At 39.8% G+C, this 25,606-nt stretch overlaps 1 protein-coding gene across 5 annotated transcripts in view; it reads right to left on the reverse strand.

Moving 5' to 3' along the window:
* The window catches only part of zgc:110366 (uncharacterized protein LOC550476 homolog), a 113,309-nt gene that overhangs the window by 49,757 nt on the left and 37,946 nt on the right, over positions 1 to 25,606 (reverse strand). For all 5 annotated transcript variants that reach the window (XR_007955970.1, XR_007955969.1, XR_007955972.1 and 2 more), the window contains exon 3: positions 18,022 to 18,124. Coding sequence is in view for 1 of the 5 variants with exons in the window: in XM_052011475.1 (XP_051867435.1) it covers positions 18,022 to 18,124 (103 nt within the window). In the remaining 4 variants the exon portion in view is untranslated. The remainder of the gene's footprint in view (positions 1 to 18,021; positions 18,125 to 25,606) is intronic.

Below are 25,606 nucleotides of genomic sequence, written 5' to 3' on the forward strand. Positions count from 1 at the left end.
TGGAGTGCCAGTGGAAGTCACTCTCAGAAAGTGAGTAAAATGGGCAGAAATGATATGTAAACATTTTCCAATCTTATTCCTGGGGGATATTTTGAATTAATCTATTAATAAAATTAGATGGGGCATTACCAGGCGGTTTGGTAAAATCACTTTCCTTTTGACCGATGTGACATTTTAAATAAAATCCAAAATGCTCAAATGATACCTTGACAAGACCAAACAACTTTATAAATAATCACAAGCATAAGTGATTAGCAAGTGTTAATTGTCATCAGTTCTTGTGCCAATCTTCTCAGAAAGGGCTTCCCAGTAAGAAAACTGCCGCATCTATTTTTTTTTAAATCCTGTTAGTTGTGATCATTAAGGTTCACTGAATAATAACATTTAGTTCTTCTGGTTATCCTCAAATATTTCTCTTAATCAATTATTTAATGTTTGCTTAAATAACTGACATTTATTGGACTGCAGCAGACCAGTTAAAATGTCACAAAGTAGTGAATCATGGGTTTAAAAGAAAGAAAATATAAAGTAGTTAAAATGTGAGCAAGCTCTTACTTAAAATAAAACTCCAGAGAGCTCTCCAAGTTTGTTAACAGCATTTAGTTTTAATCTTTTGCACCAATTACTGTATCTAGAAACTGGAAAAGAAGCTGTACTTCTCTGAACAACTTTGCCAACAACATCCAGTCATGTTGTAATATGTAAAATTTTACTGGAAAACAAAGTTTGGTAATTGAGAGTGAAATTTTCAAATTAGAGAGCTTGTTTTTCATGATGATACTTAATCTACTGCAAAGGACAGCTTCAGGTAATACATTTTTTACATACCAATTGCTAGCCATTGCAAAATTTAATAATTGATGTTATTAAAAGGCATTTGTACTATTAATAATTTAAGTGAAACTTAATTTAAGAGCATATTTGAAAACAAACTACACTAGCATAAATTCCTTACTGCAGTGGTTTGGAACAATCCACCTCATAACATACCGGTTTTAGATTTTACGGGAGAAATTATATTCATCCTACAGTTTTTTTTGAGGACAGCACCACTGCAGACAGCTTCTACTCTGCAGACACTGTCATAAATCATAAACGTAAAAAAAAAGAATCAAAATATTCTGGAAAGTTTCTGGAGATCAGTTAAGTGTCACTAGTCACAATGCTACCAAAGTGATACTACCCATATCATAGTTGCAAAGCACGTTCCCAAGTGGATGGACCTAGACTTTGTTTCTCCCAATGAAGGAACACATCAGGGCCCCATGGAAAGGGTATATATGTTCAATCGGTCGGTGTTGTACGGAAACTCAGTAAAACTCCAATAACCTTGTGCCCTCCGGACTGGCAGATTTTCAGGACTACTGGATATTAGTCCTATTAATACACTTACGCACTTTTAAAGATTTTATACAGCAAGTAAATATATTTTCCAGGGAACCAGGTGAGTTTAAAGGAAGTGTGGGAACAGTGCCCCAATTAGTTTAAAAGGACCGTGGGAACGGGGCTCTGGAGAGCTTAGAGTGAGTGCAGCAAACGGGGCCCCAGTAAGTTTAAAGCGTGTGGGAACAGAGTCTCAATGAGTTTAAAGGGAGTGTGGGAAATAGCACCAGGTGAACCAAATGTCGAACCATTGGAATTCCTGACAAAGAAGATAGCAGATTATCAGAGTTTTAATGTGTGTAAATATGTATAAACATGTAAATATTGATGAGTGATTAAGATCTAACCAGATTCCCCCACAATCTCACTCTTTTCTGTTTTCCTTCTTTCCTCCAACTCTACACCCCCCTATTTCCACACATAACTGTTGTGGGTTTCCTCTTTTGTCATTCTGTCATTGGTAGTAGGGCCTTAATTCTCTGAAGTACTTAACCCTTTCCCAACTTCGAAAGGTCCTTTAGAAATGACCTTTCTATGACTGCACTTTGACTCACCATTGTTCTGCTACTGCTGACAACTAACCATTAACTGAAGAGTATTTTAGAACATTATACAAAGAATCTGTAGAAGTATAGTATATTGTTTTTCCTTCCCCCTCAAAGTATAAATCAAGTCTGCTTTCTGTGAACATACATTATTTCTGCTCTTTCAGCTGGGTAGTAGTAGTTCTGGTTTTGGTTTTATGGAATGGGCTCAGTATTTCTTGCAGCAGTTTTACATTTAAGAGTCGGTAATAATTGTTGCACTTTGGTTTCCTGTCTACCATTCCTGTCTCCTTGTTGGCTCTCCCTGCTTTCCAAATAATTCTCCAATACATTTAAATGAAATAAAGGCTTGGCATTCTTTTAATGCACATAGAACATTTCCTTTCGAATCACTTTAGAAAATCATGGTATGAGCAATTTAGCATGCTCATTCTAGTGTTGTTCCAATAAAACTAGGAAGCTTTAAACCTAAATACAGGCAGTCCCCGAGTTGTGCAAGGATTCCTTTGAACTGTCTGTAAGCTATTTTCTCCAAGTCAGAAATGTTGGTTTTCTATAGTTACTTGTATCACATGCTCTATATATGCTTGTTATAATTCTTTCATTTTCATTGAATAATCACCTTAACACGACCCATAATTAAGAAAATGGAACATATACCTTATCCAGTCATTAAAATCGGATTTAAGCTTAGAGTCACACAGCATGGAAACAAGCCCCTCAGCCCAACTGGTCCATACCGACCAAGGTGCCCCAGCCAAGCTAGTCCCATTTGCCAGTGTTTGGCCCATAACCTTCCAAAATGTTCCAATCCATATACCTGTCCAACTTTCTTTTAAAATTTGTTATTGTACTTGCCTCAACCACTTTCTCTGGCAGTTTATTCCACATACATACCACCCATGGTGTAAAAAAGTTACCCCTCAAGTTCTTATTAAATCTTTCCCCACTCATCTTAAACCTATGCCCTGTAGTTCTTGATTCCCTAATCCTGGGAAAAAGACTGAGTGCATTCACCCTATCTATGCCCTTCATGATTTTATACACCTCTATAAGATCATCTCTCAGTCTCCTACGCTCCAAGGAATAAAGTCCTAGCCTGTCCAACCTCTTCCTATAACTCAGTCCCTCAAGTCCTGGCAACATCCTTGTAAATCTTTTCTGCACTCTTTCTGGTTTAACAACATCTATCCAAGAGCAGAACGACCAAAACAGAACACAACGCTCCAAGTGCGGCCTCACCAGCGTCCTGTACAACCATAGCATGACTTCCCAATTTTTATACCCAATGCCCTGACTGCTGAAGGCCAGCATGCCAAGAGCCTTCTTCACCACTCTGTCTATCTGCGACTCCATTTTCAGAGAACCATGTTCTTGTACTCCAAGATCCCTCTGTTCTACAACACTCCCCAGGGCTCTGGCGTTCATTTCTGTAAATCAGGTCATTTGTAACCCAGGGAGCCCCTGTAATTCTAGATTTAAACATCAATATGAATTTGCATTTTATCATCAGACCAACTGTTATCCTTTGATTCTGCAGTCAAATTGAATACTTTATTATTAATTTGAAAATATCATTCTGTGCATACAGGCAATTGTTTTTGAGATTAACACTGAGTTTTGTAACAAAATATATATTATGGCACAAACTCAGCAGAATTTCAAATATGTAAATGCTGTATAAAAAGCAAAAAAAAAATGAACTCTGCAACTGAAAAAAACAATGAATAAAAGTACAGAACATTTTAGACATTCAGCTTCTGCACTGGAAACAGACACGAATCCAGCCCAGACTGACTGAAGGCTCCACTCTTTAGGGCCTCCCTAACAAATATTCCCTCACAGAAAATGTTTAAAAACCCAGTCTTCAATCTGAAACATCAACTCTGTTTCACATTCCACTGATGTTGCCTGACCTGAGTGTTTTCAGCATATTCTGTTATTTCAGATTTCCAGCATCTGTAGTTTTTTTCAAAATTTTTATAGACTCACTCACCACCATCACCACAGAAATTCACAAAATGGCAGTTGCATTCCATAAAGTGAGGTGAAAGTGATTCATTTGCAAGCTTGCCACTGTTTACAGTGATAACTATACTTAGCCAATGCCCCAACCTATCCCCTGCAAGCATGAAGTTAAATTTCAAAATCTTTGCCTCCAACTCTGCCAGATTCCTGGGCAGAAGCAGGCAAACTTAATTTTCAAAGCTCTTAGCTTAATGATGCTGTAGGTCCAGTAAGTTAATATTAGTTCTAATCTTCTGTTGACTGGTGAGACACTCAAGCTCACTGGTCACGTGCCTGTGAAACCCGCTCCTACCCAGAGGGAGACCTTGGGTGACATCTTATGCATGTAAGTTGCTGGGAACCCATCAGTAAGACCCTGTGTGCAGCTTTTCTGAGCATATGGGCAAAGTATGGCAAGGTCTGACCAAGTCCTGCCCATAGAATCAGGGACAATATTACAGCTGGACTCAGAGGGGTCATAATGGAGGGCTCATCCACTAAATGGGTAGAACTGAAAATAAGAAAGGTGCAATCATTATGATGGGATTATACTACAGACCCCCTTATAGCCACCGGGATATTGAGGAACAGATATGCAGGCAGATAAGGGAAAGGTGTAAACAACAAGGTTGTTGTAATGGGTGACTTCAACTTCCCTAGCCTGGCCAGGTGACTGACCTTTCAGTGGGAGAACAGTTAGGGAACAATGACCACAATTCCTTAAGTTTTAAAATAGCTATAGATAAGGTTTTGTATGGACCTTGCGGGAGAGTATTAAATTGGAGCAGGGCAAATCACAAGAGTATTAGGCAGGAACTCGGGCGAGTTAATTGGGAACAGTTGCTTTTGGGCAAGTCCACATCTGACATGTGGAAGGCATTTAAAGACCAACTGTACAGAGTACAGGACAGGTATGTTCCAGTATGAAGAAAGGACATGATGGCAAGCTAAGGGAACCTTGGATGACAAGAGAGGTGGTGAATATAGTCAAGAAGAAAAAGGAAGCACATGTAAGGTTTAGGATGCTAAAATCAAACAGAGCCCTTCAAGATTATAAAGAAGCCTGAAAAGAACTCAAGAAGGGAATTAGGAGAGCCAGGAGGGGCCATGAAAAGTCCTTGGTAAGTAGAATTAAAGAGAATCCCAAGACATTCTATATATACAGCAAGAGCAAGAGGATAACAAGGGAGCGGGTAGGACCACTCAAGGATAAAGGGAACACTCAAGGATAGTCAGTGGGATTTAGAGGAGCAAATTTGTAGAGAGATAGCAGACAGTTGCAGGAAATATAAAGTTGTGATAGTAGGTGATTTTAACTTTCCACATATTGACTGGGACTCCCATACTGTAAAAGGACTGGATGAGATCGAGTTTGTAAAATGTATTCAGGAAGGTTTCCTTAATCAATATGTGGAGGTCCCAACTAGAGAGAATGTGATACTGGATCTCCTCTTAGGGAATAAGACAAGGCAGGTGACAGAAGTGAGTGTAGGGGAACACTTTGGATCTAGTTATCATAATTCCATTAGTTTCAAGATATTTATGGAAAAGGATAGGACTGGTCCTAGGGTTAAGATTCTAAATTGGAGTAAGGCCAATTATTTTGCATCAGAAGGGATCTGGCAGGTGTGGATTGGGATAGGTTGTTTTCCGGCAAAGAGATGTTTGGTAAGTGGGAGGCCTTCAAGAGTGAAATATTGAGAGTACAGAATTTGTATGTTCCTGTTGGGATAAAAGGCAAGGCTAACAGGTTTAGAGAACCTTGGTTATCAAGGGATATTGAGGCTCTGGTAAAGAAAAAGGAGGTGCATATCAGGTATAAGCAGTTAGGATCAAATGAGGTGCTTGAGGAGTACAAGAAATGCAAGAGAACACTCAAGAGAGAAAACAGGAGGGCTAAAAGAGGAAATGAGGTTGCTCTGCAGACAAGGTGAAAGAGAATCCAAAGGGTTTCTATAGCTATATTAAGAGCAAAAGAATAGCAAGGGACAAAATTGTTCCTCTTGAAGATCAGCATGGTGATCTATGCGTTGAGCTGAAAGAGATGGGGGAGATTTTAAAATGGATTTTTTGCATCCGTGTTTACTTGGGAGACAGACGCAGAGACTATAGAACTGAGGAAAAAGAGTAATGAGGTCATGGACCGAATCCAGATTATGGAAGAGAAGGTGCTTGCTGTCAAGGCGAATTAGGGTGGATAAATCCCCATGGCCTGACAATGTGTCCCCTTGAACCTTGCGGGAGGCTAGTGCAGAAATTGCAGCAGCCCTGGCAGAGATATTTAAAACGTCCTTAGCCACGGGTGAGGTGCTGGAGGACTGGAGGATAGCTAATGTTGTTCCATTGTTCAAGAAAGGCTCTAAGAATAAGCTGGGGAATTATAGGCCGGTGAGTCTGACGTCAGTCGTGGGTAAGTTATTGGAAGGTATTCTGAGGGACAGGATATAAAAGTATTTGGATAGACAGGGCCTGATTAGGGAGAGTCAACATGGCTTTGTGCGTGGTAGGTCATGTCTAACCAATCTAATGGAGTTTTTCGAGGAGGTTACCAAGAAGGTTGATGAAGGGAAGGCGGTGGACGTTGTCTTCATAGACTTTATTAAGGCCTTCGACGAAGTTATGCATGGGAGGCTGCTCCAGGTTAAGTCGCCTGACATTCAGGATAAAGTAGTCAACTGGATTCAACGTTGGTTTAGCGGGAGAAGTCAGAGAGTGGTAGCAGATGGTTGTCTCGCTGATTGGAGGTCTGTGACTAGTGGTGTGCTGCAGGGATTGGTGCTGGGTCCACTGTTGTTTATCATCTATATTAATGATTTAGGCGATAATGTGGTAAACTGGATCAGCAAATTTGCGGATGACACCAAGATTGGGGGTGTAGTGGACAGCGAGGAAGGCTATCAAAGCTTGCAAAGTGATCTGGACCAGCTGGGAAAATGGGCTGAAAAATGGCAGATGGAATTTAATGCAGACAAGTGTGAGGTGATGCACTTTGGGAGGACAAACCAGGGTAAGACATTGGTGAGGCCAAATTTGGAGTATTGTGTGCAGTTCTGGTAACCTACCTACAGGAAGGATATCAATAAGCTTGAAAGAGTGCAGAGAAAATTTACACGGATGTTGCCGGGACTTGAGGACCTGAGTTACAGGGATAGGTTGAATAGGTTAGGACTTTATTCCCTGGAGTGCAGGAGAATGAGGGGAGATCTGATAAAGGTATACAAAATTATGAGAGGTATTGATAGGGTGAATGCATGCAGGCTTTTTCCCCTCAGGTTGGGTGAGACTAGAACTAGAGGTCATAGGTTTAGGGTGAAAGGTGAAATATTTAAGGGGAATCTGAAGGAGAACTACTTCACTCAGAGGATGGTGCAAGTGTGGAATGAGCTGCCAGCAGAAGTGGTGGATGCAGTTTCAATTGTAACATTTAAGAGAAGTTTGGATAGGTACATGAATGAGAGGGCTGTGGAGGGCTATGGTCTGGGTGCAGGTAGATGAGACTAGGCAGAAAACCAGGCCGGCATGGACTAGATGGGCCAAAGGGCCTGTTTCTGTGCTGTAGTGTTCTATGACTCTATGTGCTTGGAGGCGGAGGATATGTGAGGGATTCTAAATGAGTACTTTGCATCAGTATTTGCCAAGGAGAAAGACGTGGAGGGTAGGGAGATCAGTGTGGAGGGTTTTGCGATTAGCTAATGTTGTTCCATTATTCAGGTAGGGAAATAGGGATAATTCTGGAAATTATAGGCCGGTGGTAGGGAAGTTGCTGGAGAGGATTTTTAGGGATAGGATTTATGAACATTTGGAAAACCATGGCCTAATTAGGGACAGTTAGCATGGCTTTGTGCTTTTTCCCTGCCAGGAAAGGTTGGGATTCTTTTCTGTAGAAGACAATGCTAAGGCATGACCTGATAATTCAATTAAGATTATGAAAAATTCAAAGCTAGTAGTAGAAAAAAAATGTTCCCACTTCTGGTCAAAATTAGAACTAGAAGCCATAGATATAAGAAAGTCATGAATAAATGCAACAAGGAAATTAGGAGAAACTTCCTTACCAGAACTACACAAAATATACAGCACACAAACAGGCCATTCAGCCAAAATAATCCATAGCAAAAGTGGCTAGAATGTGGTTAGACTTTCACAAAAAAAAGCAGTTGAGGCAAACAGCACTGGTGCATTTATGGGGTGAGCCAGATAAACATGAGGAAAAAAGGAATAGATGCCTATGTGTGGAGCATAAACACTAGCATTGACCTGGGAGCGATGCAGGATCACAGATACTGAAGCTGAAGTGCAAATGCAACAAAAAGAAAAATACATGGACAAAATTAATAAGACATCTTCAAAAGGTGACATGGATATACAGGGAATATTTTCTCTAATGATATATCATCACCATAAAAAAGATCTGTTTACTTTCTGTTCACAACATAGAATATTAATATGAACCATGCATTGCAAAAGGCTCATGGACAGATTTCTAATTATTAAAATACAAATAATTCAAATTTGACCTTCTGTTTTATTTTGATAACCATTACCCTCCCTATCTGCCTCAAATTAGATTTTTAACTGATTTCCAGAATGTGGCCAAAGCTGATACTCCTCTTTGTGCTGATAGAATGACAATGAGCCCTCTTTGTAGACCAGCTGCAACAATTTGATACAATTCAAAGGACGGTTAAACGTCAAACACTTTGGTGTGGAACTGGAAATAAGAGGCCAGATTGGATAATGAAGTCAAGTCTCTTTTGTGACAGGAGATTACTAAACCCCTTCTGTTTTTAGGGCAATCTGACAGCTTGACTTTTACTTAGCTTTTCTCTTCATCACCCCTTTTTTGACTTAAGTTTGAATTCTCAAACTGACACGGTCAGATATGAAAAACTCTCTCCTGCAAATGAGCTCCCTAACCACTGTAGCATGTTGAGTGGTTCTGGGAGAAAGAAAATCGATGCCTAGTGATCACTTGCAAGATTAGTGGACCAAATTCCTACTATGATAAAGTGTCTGTATCATATCATAGCGGCTTCAGCTGAAAGGACAGCAAGCTGCTCTATTCTAATTCTCCCAAGAGCCGACTATTTACAGGGCAGAACAATTACACATCAGATTCTTGGAACTCTCAGTATGTTTTTCCTTTTGTTACTTTGTTAATCTCCTTTCTCCAAGGCAGTAAACCACTTGTAAAATTTGAAAATACTGCAAGGAAACTACAAGAGTTACCCATGATTCAAAATTTTGAAGTGTATAAATACACTTTGTTTCTAAGCAGAAACAGAAAGAATCATCTGTAAAGAACTCACTTTATTCTAGTTCCCGCATTCCGTTTAAGGGATAATTTGGATTAAAAGTAGAGCCTTATAATGTACCGTCTCAGGGGTTCTCACTAAGTGAAACAAACAAGATGTCTCTCTCTGTCAGCTCTTACTCTTCCTCCCCTGGCTCTTGACAGCCATTCCCGTGGCTCTGCCTCCTCAGCTCTCACTGACCTTCCCTCTCTCACCCAACTTTCAAAACTTCTCCAAAAAAATGCATTATACATCAGTGAGGATGTGGTAACGGGCACTTAGAACATAATATAGTAAGATAGAGTCAGTATGATCTCATGAAGGAAAAACAAGGTTTCACACATTTATAGGTCCTCCCCAGTTTAGAAATGCCTGACATATGCACAGCCAGAACATACGAACGAACATTTGGGAGACCAGTGGGATAGATCTGCCAGCTGCTGTGGGGCTGCAGGCATCTTCTGCCGTGTGGGAACTTGGTTCATGGCTGCTTTTCTGACTCGCAAACTGTCCGGGTTATGAATAGTTCACAGGAACAGTAACCTGGGGAGGACCTGTAAAGAGTTTTTGAGAATGTAATTAACAATATTGATAAAAGGAAACCAATGGATACTGTATACTATGCCTGGATTTCAAAAGGCACTTGACAAGATATTCTACGTCTCTTGTCAACCATGGTTCCTTCACTCTACCATCCTTACCCTGCCTCAACGGGACAAACCTATCCAGAACCCCATGCAAGTACTCCCTAAACAACATCCACATTTCCGTTGTGCACTTCCCCAAGAATATCCGTTCCCAATTTACACTCCCAAGTTCCTGTATATAATAGCATCATAATTCCCCCTCCCCCAATTAAATACTTTCCCATATCGTCTGCTCCTATCCCTTTCCAAGGTTCCGGTAAAGGTCAAGGAGTTATGGTCGCTGTCTCCAAAATCCTCTCCTACCGAGAGATCTGAAACCTGATCAGGCTCATTGCCTAGTGCCAGGTCCACACTGGCCTCTTCCTGTCCACACTGGCCTCTTCCTGTCCACATCTGTGTCAGGAATCCTTCCTGGACGCACCTAACAAACTCTGCCCCACCTGTCCCCTTTACACTAAGGTGGTGCCAATCCCAATATTAGGGAAGTTGAAATCACCCATGACAACAACCCTGTTATTTTTTCACCTTTCCAAAATCTGTCTACCAATCCTCTCCTCAGTGTCTCTGCTGCTGTTGGGGGGGTCTGTAGAATAGTTCCAATAGGGTGATCACTCCCTTCCTGTTTCTGACTTCCACCCACACTGACTCAGTAGATAATCCCTCCAGGATGTCCTCCCTTTCTACAGCTGTGATACTGTCTCTGATCAGCAAAGCCACTCCCCCACCTCTTTTACCTCCATCCCTGCCTCCCAGGCAACCTCGACCAACTGCAATTCACCTACCACCAAAACAGATCCACGGCGGACGCCATCTCCCTGGCCCTACTCTTATCTCTGGAGCATCTGGATAATAAAGTCACCCACCTCAGACTAATATTTATTGACTACAGCACTGCCTTCAATACCATAATTCCAAGCAAACTCATCTCCAAACCCTTAAACCTGAGATTCACCACATCTCTTTGCAATTGGATCCTTGACTTCCCGACCTACAGACCGCAATCAGTAATGACAGGCAGCAACACTTCTGCCACGGTTATCTTCAACACTGGTGCCCCACAAGACTGCATCCTCAGCCCCCTACTCTACTCCCTATACACTCATGACTGCGTGGCCAGATTCTGCTCTAACTCCATCTACAAGTTTGCAGATGACACCAACGTAGTGGGCTGAATCTCAAATAAAAATGAGTCGGAGTTCAGGAACGAGATAGAGAGCCTAGTGGCACGGTGTTATGACAACAACCTTTACCTCAATGTCAGCAAAACAAAGGAGCTAGTCACTGACTTCAGGAAGGGGGAGCAGTGCACACTCTCCTTTCTACGTTTATGATGCTGAGGTGGAGATGGTTGAAAGCTTCAAGTTCCTAGGTGTAAACATCACCAATAGCCTGTCCTGGTCCAACCACATAGACGCCACGGCCAAGAATGCGCATCAGTGCCTCTACTTCCTCAAGAGGCTCAAGAAATTCGCCATGTCCCCGCTGATAGATTCAGCAGAGAAAGCATCTTATCCAGATGCATCACAGCTTGGAATGGCAACTACTCTGCCCAAGACGGCAAGAAACTACAGAGAGTTGTGGACACGGTTCAGCACATCATGGAAACCAACCTCCTCTCCATGGACTCTGTCTACACTTCTTGCTGCCTCAGTAAAGCAGCCGACATAATCAAAGACCCCTCCTACCCCAGACATTCTCTCCTCTCCCATCGGACAGAAGATACAAAAGCCTGAAAGCACATACCACCAGGCTCAAGGACAGCTTCTATCCCGCTGTTATAAGATTATTGAATGGATCTCTTGTATGATAACATGGACTCTTGATCTCACAATCCATCTCATTATGGCCTTGCACTTTATTGATTGCCTGCATTGTACTTTCTCTGCAACTGTAACACTATATTCTGTATTTTATTATTGCTTTTCCCTTGTACTACCTTGACGTACTGATGTGATGAAACGATCTATATGGATGGCATGCAAAACAAAGTTTTCACCATACCTCAGTACATGTGAGAATAATAAACTAATTTACCAGCTGTGCAAATCACAGGCAAACTGTGGCAAAATAAAATTATACAAATCTATCAAATCTTATTGACACTCACTGGAATACAGTGTGCTTTAAAATGATGACGTAACATAATTTCCTCTATCCATCTCTATATAGGGAACTATATGCAGAAACTCTCTTGAATCATACATTTCCAACAATATTTTCACAATTTGCCAGCTCTATATTTAACTTGGAAGATAATTAGTATTGAAAACATAATCTAAGTGAAATTTTAAAAGCTTCCTGCTTCTTACAGTTATGGAATGTACTTTTATACAAATATAAAGAAACAAAAATAGGGTAAGAATATTTTCTTTTAAATGGCATCCCTTACAATTCACACAAAGACTGTGCATCTCACTGCAGAGCGATGTTAATAACATGATCCAGTTTCTGTGCCTTTGACAATTTACTACTCTTTTTTTTACATTCATGTGGATATTGGATATATTATCCCATCAGTGACTAAATAAGGCTAATAGGACTAAAGTACAAACTCTGCGGATAATTTCCAAGTTTTGCAAGGTTACAGTATAGTACATTTAGGCAAATGTTTGCAGATTGCATGTCTAAACCCGAGTCAGTGCAATTGTAGCTAACTGTCTATTTTACCGACTGAGATAAAGGACAATTTAATAATATGTTAAATGAACTTAGTAGCCCATCATCCCCAGCTACAAACTGGTTTTGCCATCCCCAATGTTAGATGATAGGATGGTTTGGGAATACGGTGGGAAGCATTCAAGAAAAGGAAAATTAGCCAGAATTTCTGCTTTTGGTCACCTTCCTTCTGTAGATTCTCTACAGTCAGAGATGGCGGAATTATAATTGGGAACAAAGAAATAGCTGAACAATTGAACACATACTTTTATTTTGTTGTCTCGCACATCTCTATAGAACTCTGGTTAGGCCGCATTTAGAGTACTGCGTGCAATTCTAGTAACCTCACCATAGGAAGGATGTTGAGGCTTTAGAGAAGGCGCAGAGGAGTCTTACTAGGATGCTGCCTAGATTAGAGGGCATGTGCTATCAGGAGAGGCTGGACAAACTTGGGCTCTTTTCTCTGGAGCGGCAGAGGCTGATGGGTGATCTGTTGGAAGTGTATAGAATTATGAGGGGCATAGATAAGGTGGACAAGCAATACTTTTTTCCCCATTATTGAGCGATCCAATATCAGAGGGTATACATTTAAGGTGAGAGGGGGTAGTTTCAGAAGAGACATGAGGAGTAAGTTTTTTTACTCAGAGAGTGATGGGTGTCTGGAATACATTGCCTGATAGGGTGGTGGAGGCGAATTCAATGGGGGCTTTTAAGAGGTGCTTGGATGGGCACATGAATGAGAGGAAGATGGAGGGATATGGGCATTCTGTAGGTAGGAGGGATTAGCTATGTTGGCACAACATTGTGGGCTGAAGGGCCTGTTCTGTGCCGTACTGTTCTATGTTCTATATAACCTTCAGACATGTTAGGAATCCAAGGTTCTAGAGAAAGGGAGGAACTGAATGAAATCACTATCAGTAAAGAAATAGTACTAGGGAAATTAATGGGTCAAAGGCCGACAAATCCTCAGGATATGATCTGCATTTAAGAATATTAAAGGAAGAGGCCCTAGACACGTTGGATGCAAAATTATATAGAATCTAAAGCAGTTCCTACAGATTGGAGGGTGGCAAATGTAAGCCCACTGTTTAAAAAAATAAGGAAGGTAAAACAAAAAAACCAGGAACCAATATCAGTAACTGGGAAATTGCCAGAAGCTGTTATAAAATATATAAAAACAGAATATTTATGAAGCATTAGTACGATTGGACAAAATCGGCACGGGTTTATGAAAGGGAGACAATCCTTAACAAATGTACTGGAGATTTTTGAGGATGGAACTAGTAGAATAGATAAAGAAGAAGGAATTTCATGTGCAATTTAGGTTTCTGTCCCTGAGGAAGGATGTTCTTGCCTTGAAGGAAGTGCAGAGAAGGTTTACAATATTGATATCTGGGATGGCATGAATGATGCACGAGGAGAGATTGGGTCAGGTAGGTCTATATTCACTGGACTATGGATGAATGAGAGGGGATCTCATAGAATAAAATTCTAACAGGACAAGATAGACTAGATACAGTGAGAAAGTTTCTGATAGCTGGAGAGTCCAGAATGATGGTCACAGCATCAGAATAAGAGCTATGCCATTTATAATCACTCAGAGGGTGGTGAATGTTTGGAATTCTCTACCTTAAAGGCAATGGAGGTCAAGTCATTAAACATATTCAGGAATGAGGTATATATATTTCTTAATGTGAAAGGGATTAAAGGATATCGGGAGAAGGCAAGAACAGAGTACTGAAGTGGATAACTAGCCATGATTGTGTTGAATAGTTCAGGTGAACTATTCAACACAGTCATGGCTGGTCCTCCACGCAGGGCTGAATGGCTTATTCTTGCTCCTATTTTATACGTTACCGTGAAAGAGAATGCATATCACAGAATCAACAGTTCTAACTACCCCTTATTTAATTCCTTTTGCAAAATCATCCCAAAGTGCTTCACAGGAGCTTTATCAAGCAAAAAAAAATTGCTGAGCCATATTATGACATATTAGAGGAAATGAATAAAGGTAAAAGGGGAAGGTTTTGAGAAGCATCTTATGAGGAGAAATATAAGAAGAGCAGTTTAGGGAGGAAGCTGAAGAGAGCATTTAATTTCAGGGATGAGCAAGAGGTCATAATTACAGGCGCACTCAAATTAGAACAGTACAGATACTGCTATAAGGAAATTAGAGTTATAGAATCATATTGCATGGAAACAGGTCCTTAAGCCCACCAAGTCCACACTCACTATCAAGTACCTGTAATCCTTCAGTAATCCCATTTTATTCTTCCCACATTGGCGTTAACTCTCCTGATTCTACCACTCACCTATACACTAGGGGCAATGGGCCAATTAACCTATCAACCCGCACATCTTCGGCATGTGGGTGGAAACTGGAAAAATGTGTAAATTCCACATAGACAGCACCAGAGGTCAGGATTAAAGTCACTGGAGCTGTGAGGCAGCAGCTATATTAGTTGTGCCACTGGGCCATCCAAAATATTGCTAAAATGCTAAAGTGGATAGAGAGTTTTGGGACCATGGTGGGATCTGAAAAATAAAAGGATGAGGATATTAAAATGAGGCACTGCTTAAATGGAAACCAGTGTGTCATGAAGCACAGGGTGATGCTAGTTTGGACATGGGCAACAGTGTTTTATATGGCAAGTTTGCAAGGAGCAGAGGGAGTGAAGCAAACTAGGAATGAGAAGGATTAGACAGGGCTGGAGGTAATAAAGATAGATTTCAGTAGCAGATGTGCTGAGGCAACGTAGAATAAGGTGATGATATGGCATAGGAAACAGACCATCTTTGTAATGGCACAGGCATGAAGTCCAAAACTCATATGCCTGCCTCCATTGGTTCTTAAATATCCATCATATTAAAACATGAACATTGGTTATTTAAGTGAGGTACTAATGGGTGCATGTGAAATTCTACAGAGCGTGAATCAGCATTACGGACAGAAGATGGAGAAATTGAAGTAAAATTACAATCCAGATAATTTTTACGAAAATAAATTAACATCTCAAAGTATATTTGAATAACTGAACATCTTATGTTTCCTCAAAATGGAAGCATCATTACCCACCCAAATGCATGTTGTTCTGACTTTATTCTAGTTTTCATCGCAGTTGCATATCTGCATGAAAAGGTGATAACCATTCTGAGACATAGTTGACTCTTGCCATTAATGGTGTTTCCACAGAAAGTCTGGAGGTAAGAATTTTATCAAGCAGATTCAAAAGAGCAAGAAATATAAAGTCTTTAAAAGAGCAAGAAATATAATTTAAAAAAAATAACAAACAGCTTTATTATATTGCAAATATAGAGTGACTTAGGCTTATCCTAATAAGTATATGCAAAAAAAACCTATAAGGTAAACAACAATAAACAAAAAATGTGACTGCACTATGAAGCTGATCAGAATATTGCAAAAGTGCAGATAATTATCATCTTATTTTGTCATATTGCTGAGAAATGTTACATAATATACTTGTGGCAGATTTCAACATTACAGTGACTATTTCAAATTATTTTGGTTTGAGGAAATTAGACATGGTCAACATACTGGCAGAAGTATGTGAAAATTTAAAAAAAACATAACACCTACAAATTTCAAAGACTGTTCAGAACTCTAGAACCATAGCAGCAAGGAGTACCGCCTTGTGTGGGGAAGTAATCGTGACACTGGCCCAGAATTTGCCATTAGAGGTGAACTACATTCTCTTGCTGCTGCCCTGCGACTAAACCATACTTAGTTCACATGGCTCCACCCGTGAGCCAGTGAATCTGTGCCATCTCTTAGTAGAGCAACCCGGTCAATCCCATTTCCTGGTCCTTCCCCATAGCCTTGCAAACTACTTCCCTTCAAGTGCCTATCCAACACCCTCTTGAAAGCCCTGATTGAATCTGCTTCCACCACCTTTTCACCCTTGCGAGTTCCAAATTATAAATACGCTCCACATAAGAAGTGTTTTGTCAAATTATTCTTTGTACCTTTTGCTCAAAATTTTCTTCAAATGCACAATTTTGCGAGTAGTTAACTGAATGTTTAAGACAGAAAAAAACATATTCATGGAAAAAATACTGCTTACATATAGTGTGTCATATGATTACAATAAGCTAATATTTAGATGTGCTATATAAATGTAAAAGATTGCATATTGAGAAAAACCTCCAGTGATGAGCACAGTTTTTTGTGACCAGTGATATGAACTGGTGATTTTAGCAATTGTGCCACAGATTATACATCTCAGTGGCTTTCCAGGTGGAGATCAATAAGGGTACTTCTTATTTCAACATGTTTCATCACTTATTTTCACAGTCCAGTCATACACAACCATTGTAATTACAGAAACCTAGTCAGTGATATTTTGAAATCCCTGATGTCGGCTTGTTACTGTATGCTGTAATGAAATATAATACCATATGCAGAGTTTCTGAATGATGGATTAGAATTGGTGGCTTGGTTCATATCCTCAGACATACTGATTATATCTACGGATGTCACCATGCGCAATACCAGCATTATGTTATCTTCAGTTTTATATCTCTGCTGAGGGAAAAAGAATTATGAGCTTTACAGAGTGGAATGCAATTGTGATCACTTCTTGGTCAATTTCTTGGAAATGTGACCAGCCACTCTCCTGCAATTCATCCTTGTACCGATAATGCAATTCCTGCTCCTTTAAAGTGTTACCTGGGAAACTAGGTCACGCTGTTCTGAGGATCACCTGTTAGTAGTCACTCCTAGAACATCTATCCTCTTACAGTGCTGGGCACTCTGCAGTATCCCCATTTAAAGGGAGCCTTCAGGACACATCACAACACTTAAATCTGACCAAGGGGAATTTCCCTCTATTATTTTTTGAAGAGTAAATTTAAATATACTTTAAATCCATTAAAGCCTGCTAAAAGCAGTACAAAAACCAGGTAAAGAGCTTATAAGGTTCTTTTTTTAAAAAATAGTTGTTAAATTACTTCACACTGTTAGAGCATATCAAAGGATTTAATCAACTAATACAATATTGAATTCCATATATAACAATATATTTCCAAACAAATGAACATGCAGAAAGCCTAGCACTAAACCTTTGCAGCTGCAATTGAGGTTGCAGCATTCCTACTTTTTTTTTACCTGAAGTGCTAAAGCATCCAGCTCAATTCAGATAAGCTGACAGAGACCTGAAACTCATTGCTAATGATGGGCAAGAACATCTACGGGTACACCACTTGCCCATACCCTCACATACCTGGAATGAACAAACAACAAAAGACAAAGATCTGCTCATCCAATCACCCAATACTAACCTTCAGCAATTTCTGAATCTACCTTGCACAACTCTCAGTCTGCTACCCACAAAGAAAAAATATTTTAAGAAAAGGCAATTTAGGAAAATACACAATATTCAACCTAAAGGTATTGAAGTATATGTTCAAGATACAAAAAATGTAAATGGTAGCACACAGAATATGTGGAAAATTTCAACATAATCCAGTAATCACCTTCATCATATAATTCTTCTATTGCTTGCCACGTTTCAGCTCGAAGTTCACGATTAGTTTTTTCCCGGGACATTCCCATCAGGCCAATGCATGAGGTAAAGATCGGAACAAGAATATATACATCTATTTGTAGATTCACTGAAGAAATCATGAACTTAATCAACTTTAGAGAAGTACATCAAGAATGTGTGGAAGTACTGTTGATGTGAATAACAGTTGCATTGACAGAGTTTGCATAACATTTGGTATAGTTGGACACCATTTACCATGCAAAATAGAAAAGAAATTGTATCAGTGTGTGAATAATTCAGATAATAATCTGGTATCAATTTCAGAAATGTAGCATCCATAAAAAGAAAACAAGACTTGTGTTTGGTTTGGCCAACAACTAGTATTCTACGTAAAGCAAAATCTCACCGGAAGCGTCAAAGAGCCACCATTATAACTTTTTTTGCAGGAAAACAAGGTTGCCATTATCTTTTGAAATTAATACATTTATTCATAAATAAACTTTATAAAAATTGTAATGGAAAATGCAACAAAGGATAAAGAATCTAAACTACAAAAGAAATATCTAGATTCTTGTTAAAGTTGACATTTTGTGAAAATGCAGACAATTTAGGTACTCTGTTTAATTCAATTTGATTATCAGATGATCTCAGGTTGGCACTGGTGGCAAGCAGCATAGGGTTTTCAGATTGCTACGAATATAGTTCTAGGCAAAATTAGTGTATTATGCTAAGTTATTTGTATAAGAAGAGAAATGGAATAAAGAAATACATCTTCCAATTTTGAATATATTTCAGAATTTATGGTTTAATAAATGGATCTGTTGAGATTGCAAATCACTCAAAACTAACATAATTTACTTCTCCACTTATTCCAAAATCCCAATGATTTCGCATCTGGCTCATTGGAGCCCTGTCACTGTACTCCTTATAAGTACATTGGGGCCAGATTCCCACGTTCCTTATCAACTCACCAGGGCTCTGCTTCTAGCATTTCTTATAAACTGTCCCTTAGTGTCCTATGGTGCCCTTGTTAAACACATTTGATCCCTGTTTCCAACACTCCCTTTAAACTCATCAGGTTTTGTTTCCTGTATTGTCTTTTAAGTTCACCTCGTTCACTGAATAAATTATAATGCTACAGTGTAAAAGAAATACTACAGTCTAAAAAAAAGGGAAATTAAAGTGTGTAGGGATATTAAAATGAATACCATCTAACAGTCTGGAAAACCTACCAGTCTGGCACCATCAAAGCCCTGAGAATGCTGGCTTATTGGAGTTCTACTGTATTGTCTAAAATGATACTGAACTTTTTATTTCTCGTAACAGCATTTTGTCTCCAACGCTGTTGTTCTAAATATTTTTTGTCCCTTTCCATCAATTGCTTCAAGAAAAGATGTTCAAAGTACAAAATACAAACCAGAAATGCTAGAAATAAATATCAAATTTTCCAGCATCAATAAAGGAAGTGAATATTTCTGTGAAGTATTCTATGCAAATTAAGTTGGCAAAGCAAGCTACTTCTGAGAATGAATCAGATTTATGCAAAATCAGTTGCTGTACAGAAGAAAATCTCTGCCAATCTCAAACTTTCAAAATATACAGGAGCTATTTTCTATGCCAGATAATATTGGACAGTCTAAACTTTGTTATCAGGAAAACCAGCAGGAATACAATACCTTGGCAGTCCAATATACTGGTTGTTATCCAATATCTAGCTATACAAAAGACAATGCGAGTTCTGTAGCCTATATGGGGGCTGAATCAGATAATGACATGGGGACTATAACGTGGAGTCTACCTGTCCTTTCTGCCTGCTAATTACGATGAATTCAGTATGCAGCAAGTGCCAGCCATGTTGTGGAAGACTATACATCTACTGAGACAGGCTGTTCCCGGGGACGCTACTGAGACAGACATCAGTGCTGCTGGATGGTCATCAACTCGGTGAAGATGCCTTTTGGTCTGCCCAAAAACTTGTTGGTCTTCCAGCACCGTGAGATGTCTGTAAGGGAATGCTGCAGACTGCACAGTCCCAGGCTACAGGAGCACATGCTGAGGGATGCACTGAAGCTCGGTGCAGCCAATGCTAAGGCTCTGTGGGGAAGGATCACAGTCTAGGCTCCTTCCACTAGCACACATGGAGGGGCAGAGGTGGGTGGAGAATCCCCTTGACCAATGAAAGGGGCATCACCTCAGGGAGCCACGTGAATGGCAATGGCACTATCTTGTGTTTTTTTTTCAAAAATTTACACTACAGAATATAACAACCATACATGTAAAGGTTTTTTGTACTTTTTTTTATTATGAATAAAGACTATTTTTGAAATAAATAAAAGTCTAGGCAAGGGAGAAAAAAAAATGTGATCTTAAACTACTTAAAGTCAGCTTACACCTCTTTAAAATGTGCAGAGTAGCTACAACAGATGATGGAAGTTGTTGCAGTCCCATTCCAATGCTGAAATAATAGAACAATGTCACATGGGAGAGGTCAAGCATTAATGTCTTCCAGAGTCACACTGAGGACTAGTGAGAGAACTTTACTCAATCTGCAGCGCTAAAAGACCCTCCGACAAACTTGCAGAAGGCAGCAGACCAAAAAGCAATGCTACAAAAAAGTTTAATGACCTCAAACGTGTGATCAAGATCAGTGATTGTACTGTACATGCAAATGCCATATCCCATCAACTGCACCACTGACCTTATACATTGTTTAATGCACTGTACCCTATCACTCACTATCAACAATCTCTATTGAACAGGACTCCTGTCTAATAGTTGGAGGTTCACTTTAGCCTTACACCTAGCAATGCTGTAAGCTTTGCACTTATATGTCACAACTTTCACACACTAATATGACAGCCACATCAACCAAATAGATTGCATGATTCTCTTGCAAAGCAAGGTGGTGAATAATCAGCTCAGCCAGCAAGAACAAACAAATGCAGGTCAGGCTGTCCTTACTCCAAAGAGAAAATGATGTTTGTCATCTTAGGGGCAGTCTCTCTATAGAGGTCAAAAACCCCATGGCAAAGCTGAAATGAAGGATCCCCCATCTCACATCCCACCTCCTGTTACCCTCAATCTCTTATGATTTAGAAGCTCACTGATGTTGTAAAGATGTACTTCCTAATTACCAAACCCTCTCTTCATAACAATCTAATCTTGTATTCTTTTCCTTTCACATATCCGAATGTTTTAAATTGGGCATGCAAGTGAACAACAGACGCAAATGGAAGGCAGCGTGATGAAAGTGTGGTCATTTGATTTCATGCTCAAGCTACCGGCTTAGAAACTGACACTGCAATATTTAGATCAGAGCTTAAATGATAGGATTTGCAAGTGGTGAACACTGTGAGAACGGCCTTCAGCCGGGGACATGAAGTAATTGTACTAGCTACGAATACAAGGGTAAGATTGTGCTTTACTTCTACACCAGAGACCAGGTGAGCAGCTTGGTGCAGCAGTGTGCCAAATGCGGCTTATGTTTGTACACAAGGAAATAATTGGTGCATTGGAAAATTTGCCAGGAAACTATTTTTGCCATGCCAACTAATCCAGAATGAACTCTGGCAGAGCTGGTAGTCCATCCTTCTCCAATTTAGCATTGGTGGCTAATTCTACAGCAGACAAATAGCAAACTTTGACATCCTCCATGTAGAGCACTGCAGGGCTCTTACAGAGGAATGTAGGCAACAAGAACATTGCCTCAGCATGCCAGTTGTTTACTCATTCACCTCTGTGAGACAGATGTTTTTGTTATATTTATACTGTGTTCACATGAACTACAAATTGAAGTCTCGTGCTATGTTATCGGTGGATAGCCCTTACTGACAAGGACCCACTCTTTAGTTCATCATCTTGGATTGTTTGAAGATGACAGAACAGATTACCACATTATGAGAGAATCAAGACTGCAGCTGATACTGGGTATAGACCTGCATGATTCACTGCTAAATGTCACAGAATGGACACAGAGTGGTTGATACCCCTTTTGATTGGTGGCACATGTCAAGGATGAGTTGTGACATCTGTAAGTGCAGTGGAATTGGCACCCTACACCATGGAGGAGCATGCAATCCCAATAATATCCTCCAATCTACTGTTCTTTGGTAGGACGGAATGAATGCAGTTTGTTCTTTTTTCCCAACGATAGATGGCATCAGTGATAATGTGGGTTTGGATGCTGCAGGTGGCAGATCCAGGAAGGGACATCTTCAGCAAACAGTGCCCCTCACACACTGTTCACTCATAAAAATTCAAAAACAGATGATGCCAGAATCACTCAGCAAGCATCCATAGAGATATACGTAAACCATTCAGGTCAACATTTAAGTCAACGACCGTTTCACACCAGAATTGGAGAGAGTGTTTTAAATGCAAAGAGAGGGAGGGGTGGAGAAAACAAATATCAGTTAAGGAAATATCCAGTTAAGGAAAAGGGGAAGACATTTCAAAGGCATCACAATAGATATGAAGATGCAAATAGAATTGCTTCTTGAACATCCTGAGCACACATGGCCTGCTACTGAGAGTCCACCGACCACCATCCCCCCTTTAAAGGACCTGCCTTACTCAGTGTCACCTCTTGCTTTGCCCTCCCAGTCAAAGTCATTAAGTCATACAGCATATTAATTCCATCTTCAAGCACTGGGCCTGTAGTCTTCAATGCCTAGGTGATTCAAGTGCTCAACTAGATACCTCCTAATGCTGTTTGTGACTCTGCTTCACCACTCTCTCTGACAGTGTAGTATTCCATATGCTTTCTTAACCGCATTATTACCTACGATGCCACCTTCAAGGATCTTTGGACACCAAGGTCCCTTTATCCTCAATACTCCCAGGACCTTACTATTCATGGTGGATATCTTAGCTCATTAATATATCCACATCCATATCAGTCACATATATTACAAACAGCAAGGGTCCCAGCACCGATCCCAGTGGCACACCGCTAGTCACAGACACCAATCACGAAACAACCCTCTACCATCACCTCTGACTCCAATTGCCAAGCCGATTTTGAATCCAATTTGCCAACTTGCTCTGAATCTCTTAGACCAGTACTAATCTTTTAGACCAGTCTCTCATGCAGGACATTGTCGAGGCCTTACTAAAGCCCATATAAACCACATCTACTGCACTGCCCTCGTCAATACACTTTGTTACCTTATGAAAAAATTCAATCACATTGGCCGGACAAGATTTATCCTTGCTGGTCATCTCTGATTAGTCTCTGCCTTCTCAAGTAATAATTAATCCTGTCCCTCACAAATAACTTCCCTATTCCTGAAGTTAGGCTCACAGATCTGGAATTGCCAGGCTTTTCCCTACTGCCCTTCTTGAAAAGGGGACCACATTTGCTGTCCGCCAGTCATCTGGTACCACACTTGTGGCCACTGAAGGTATACAAATCTCAGCCAGAGCCTCAGCAATCTTTTCCCTTGCCCCCCATAACTGCCTGAGATAAATCTCACCCAGCTCTTAAAGATTTATATACCTTTAAGCCCACTAAAGCATGAAGCATCTCCTCTTTATATGTGGAAACTTACACTAGGATTTCACCTTCCCCTTCGATGAGTTCTCCAACCACAAAGTCCATTTCTTTGTGAATACTTATGAAAAGTATTCACTTAGAACCTCACCTATACCTTCAGGCTCTACACACAGATTACCCCTAGTCTCTCTAACAAGTCTTAACTCTTTCCCTGGTTATTATTTTGTCCTTAATATACATAAAAATTGCCTTTGAATTTACCTTAATCCTGTCTGCCAGTGATATTTTGTGACCCTAGTTGTGTCTGGGCTTCTTCTCTGGTCTGTGTAAAAACCTGAAATCAATACAAGTTCCTTTAGCCCCTTCTCTGTCATTAAAAATAGGTTTGATTTCTAACTTTTCTTAGCTCTGATCAAAGTCAGTGACCTGAAATGACCAAAGGTCATTGACCTGAAATGTTAACTCAGTTTCTCTACCCATAAATGCTGCCTGAACTGGATATTTCAAACATTGTGCTTTTTTTTATTTCAAAGGTCCTTTAGTACCTGCCTCACCGTTCCCTGTAGACTTTAATCAGTTAAAGAACTCTAGAAACTACCAACACTCATCTGATTTTCACAGTGGGCACATAGAAATTGATGAGTGACTAATCTGAGAATCACTGATAATCGCTTTAAATACTGTAACACAAGTAGGAGATCCTTTCTGCTACGGTAAGGGTGGGGTTAACAGAAGTGAGAGGAAATGGAAGAAGTCCATTCAGTTTTGTGTAATTAAAATGATTTTCACTGCAAAGATCAGCTCTAGAATGGCACTGATGGCATGAAATTAGTATTGTGCAAACACTTATATCTCACAAGTAAAACTCATGCATTATGAATCCAAATTTTGCAGCAATGGTCTAGAAGTCAACTCTATTGAATCAGGAATGTCATGTCAAATGTGTAATGTCTGGAGTGCCATTATGCTTTCTCCAGGAGCCTACATTTGTAATGTTTTACTGCATGAACACAAGGAATCATGTGCAAAGGAGATGGGCCTTGTATGAAATGCATAAAAGCCTTTCAGATGGGTTGTGGGGCATGGTGAGTGCTGGTTGGTGTGGAGACACATCAAAACGTGCTTAACTGAAGAAATGAGAGGAAATAGATGGAGGAAGTCTTGAGTATTAAATGGAGAGAAACATGGCCTGGAAGTTGGGTTGAGCCTTAGGGTGTGGTGTCATAAATGGCTGTAGGGAAAGGAGACAGGGTTGCAATTGGCTGGTGTTGTGGCAACATGAGAAAGATGTTTTAAGGGATAGGTTTTAACTTAAAGGGCACGTATTTGCAGCTGGTTCCCAGAGCTAGACTGAACAGGCTGGGATCTACTCAGTGTAGCCTTAAATGTGCCCAAGCATACTTTCCAGAAATGGCATCCAGGCTATCCCGATATGTCTGTGCATTAGGAATCAAATGTAAACAGGACTCAGCATCAAAATTATGATTTGTGGAATACATACAACAAGTATAACATAATCAATATTCAAATACAATTCTGAAGTGTGTTGCAGAAAAAAAATTGTACTATGCAATAGAATTTGTAGCTTGTAATTTCTACAGATCACTATAATTTCTGGGGCTAGAATGAACATTTTAAGTTAAAAAATGGCACTACAATATTACTTGAATTGCTTCTATTTTAAGCTGAATAAGCATTATTACAAATATTAATGGATTTTTATAATAAATATTTGACTCATCGTGAAAGTTGTATACTCTGATCAGAAATTAGCAATTACTGCGCAGAATGAAAGGTAATTACTTATAAAAATTTAAGACATACAGTTCAAAAAAAGTAATATGAATGTTGTAAATCTGATAAGTGTAAACTGTTTAAAAGCAGGATAAAAGGTCTGAAAAGTCCTTTACACATATATCTGCGTATTTGTGAGTTTATATTGGTTGAGAGTGACAATGTATTATTTGTTCATTCTTGAGGACTGATAGTAAGAAAACAAATTATTGTAAGAATTTGGTGCTGATTAAGAGTGACGGATCGATTTTTTAAAAAAAATAGCATTAGGTTATTCACATGTTTA

This window comes from Pristis pectinata, chromosome 3 (assembly GCF_009764475.1).
Source record: "Pristis pectinata isolate sPriPec2 chromosome 3, sPriPec2.1.pri, whole genome shotgun sequence".
Taxonomy (NCBI): domain Eukaryota; kingdom Metazoa; phylum Chordata; class Chondrichthyes; order Rhinopristiformes; family Pristidae; genus Pristis; species Pristis pectinata.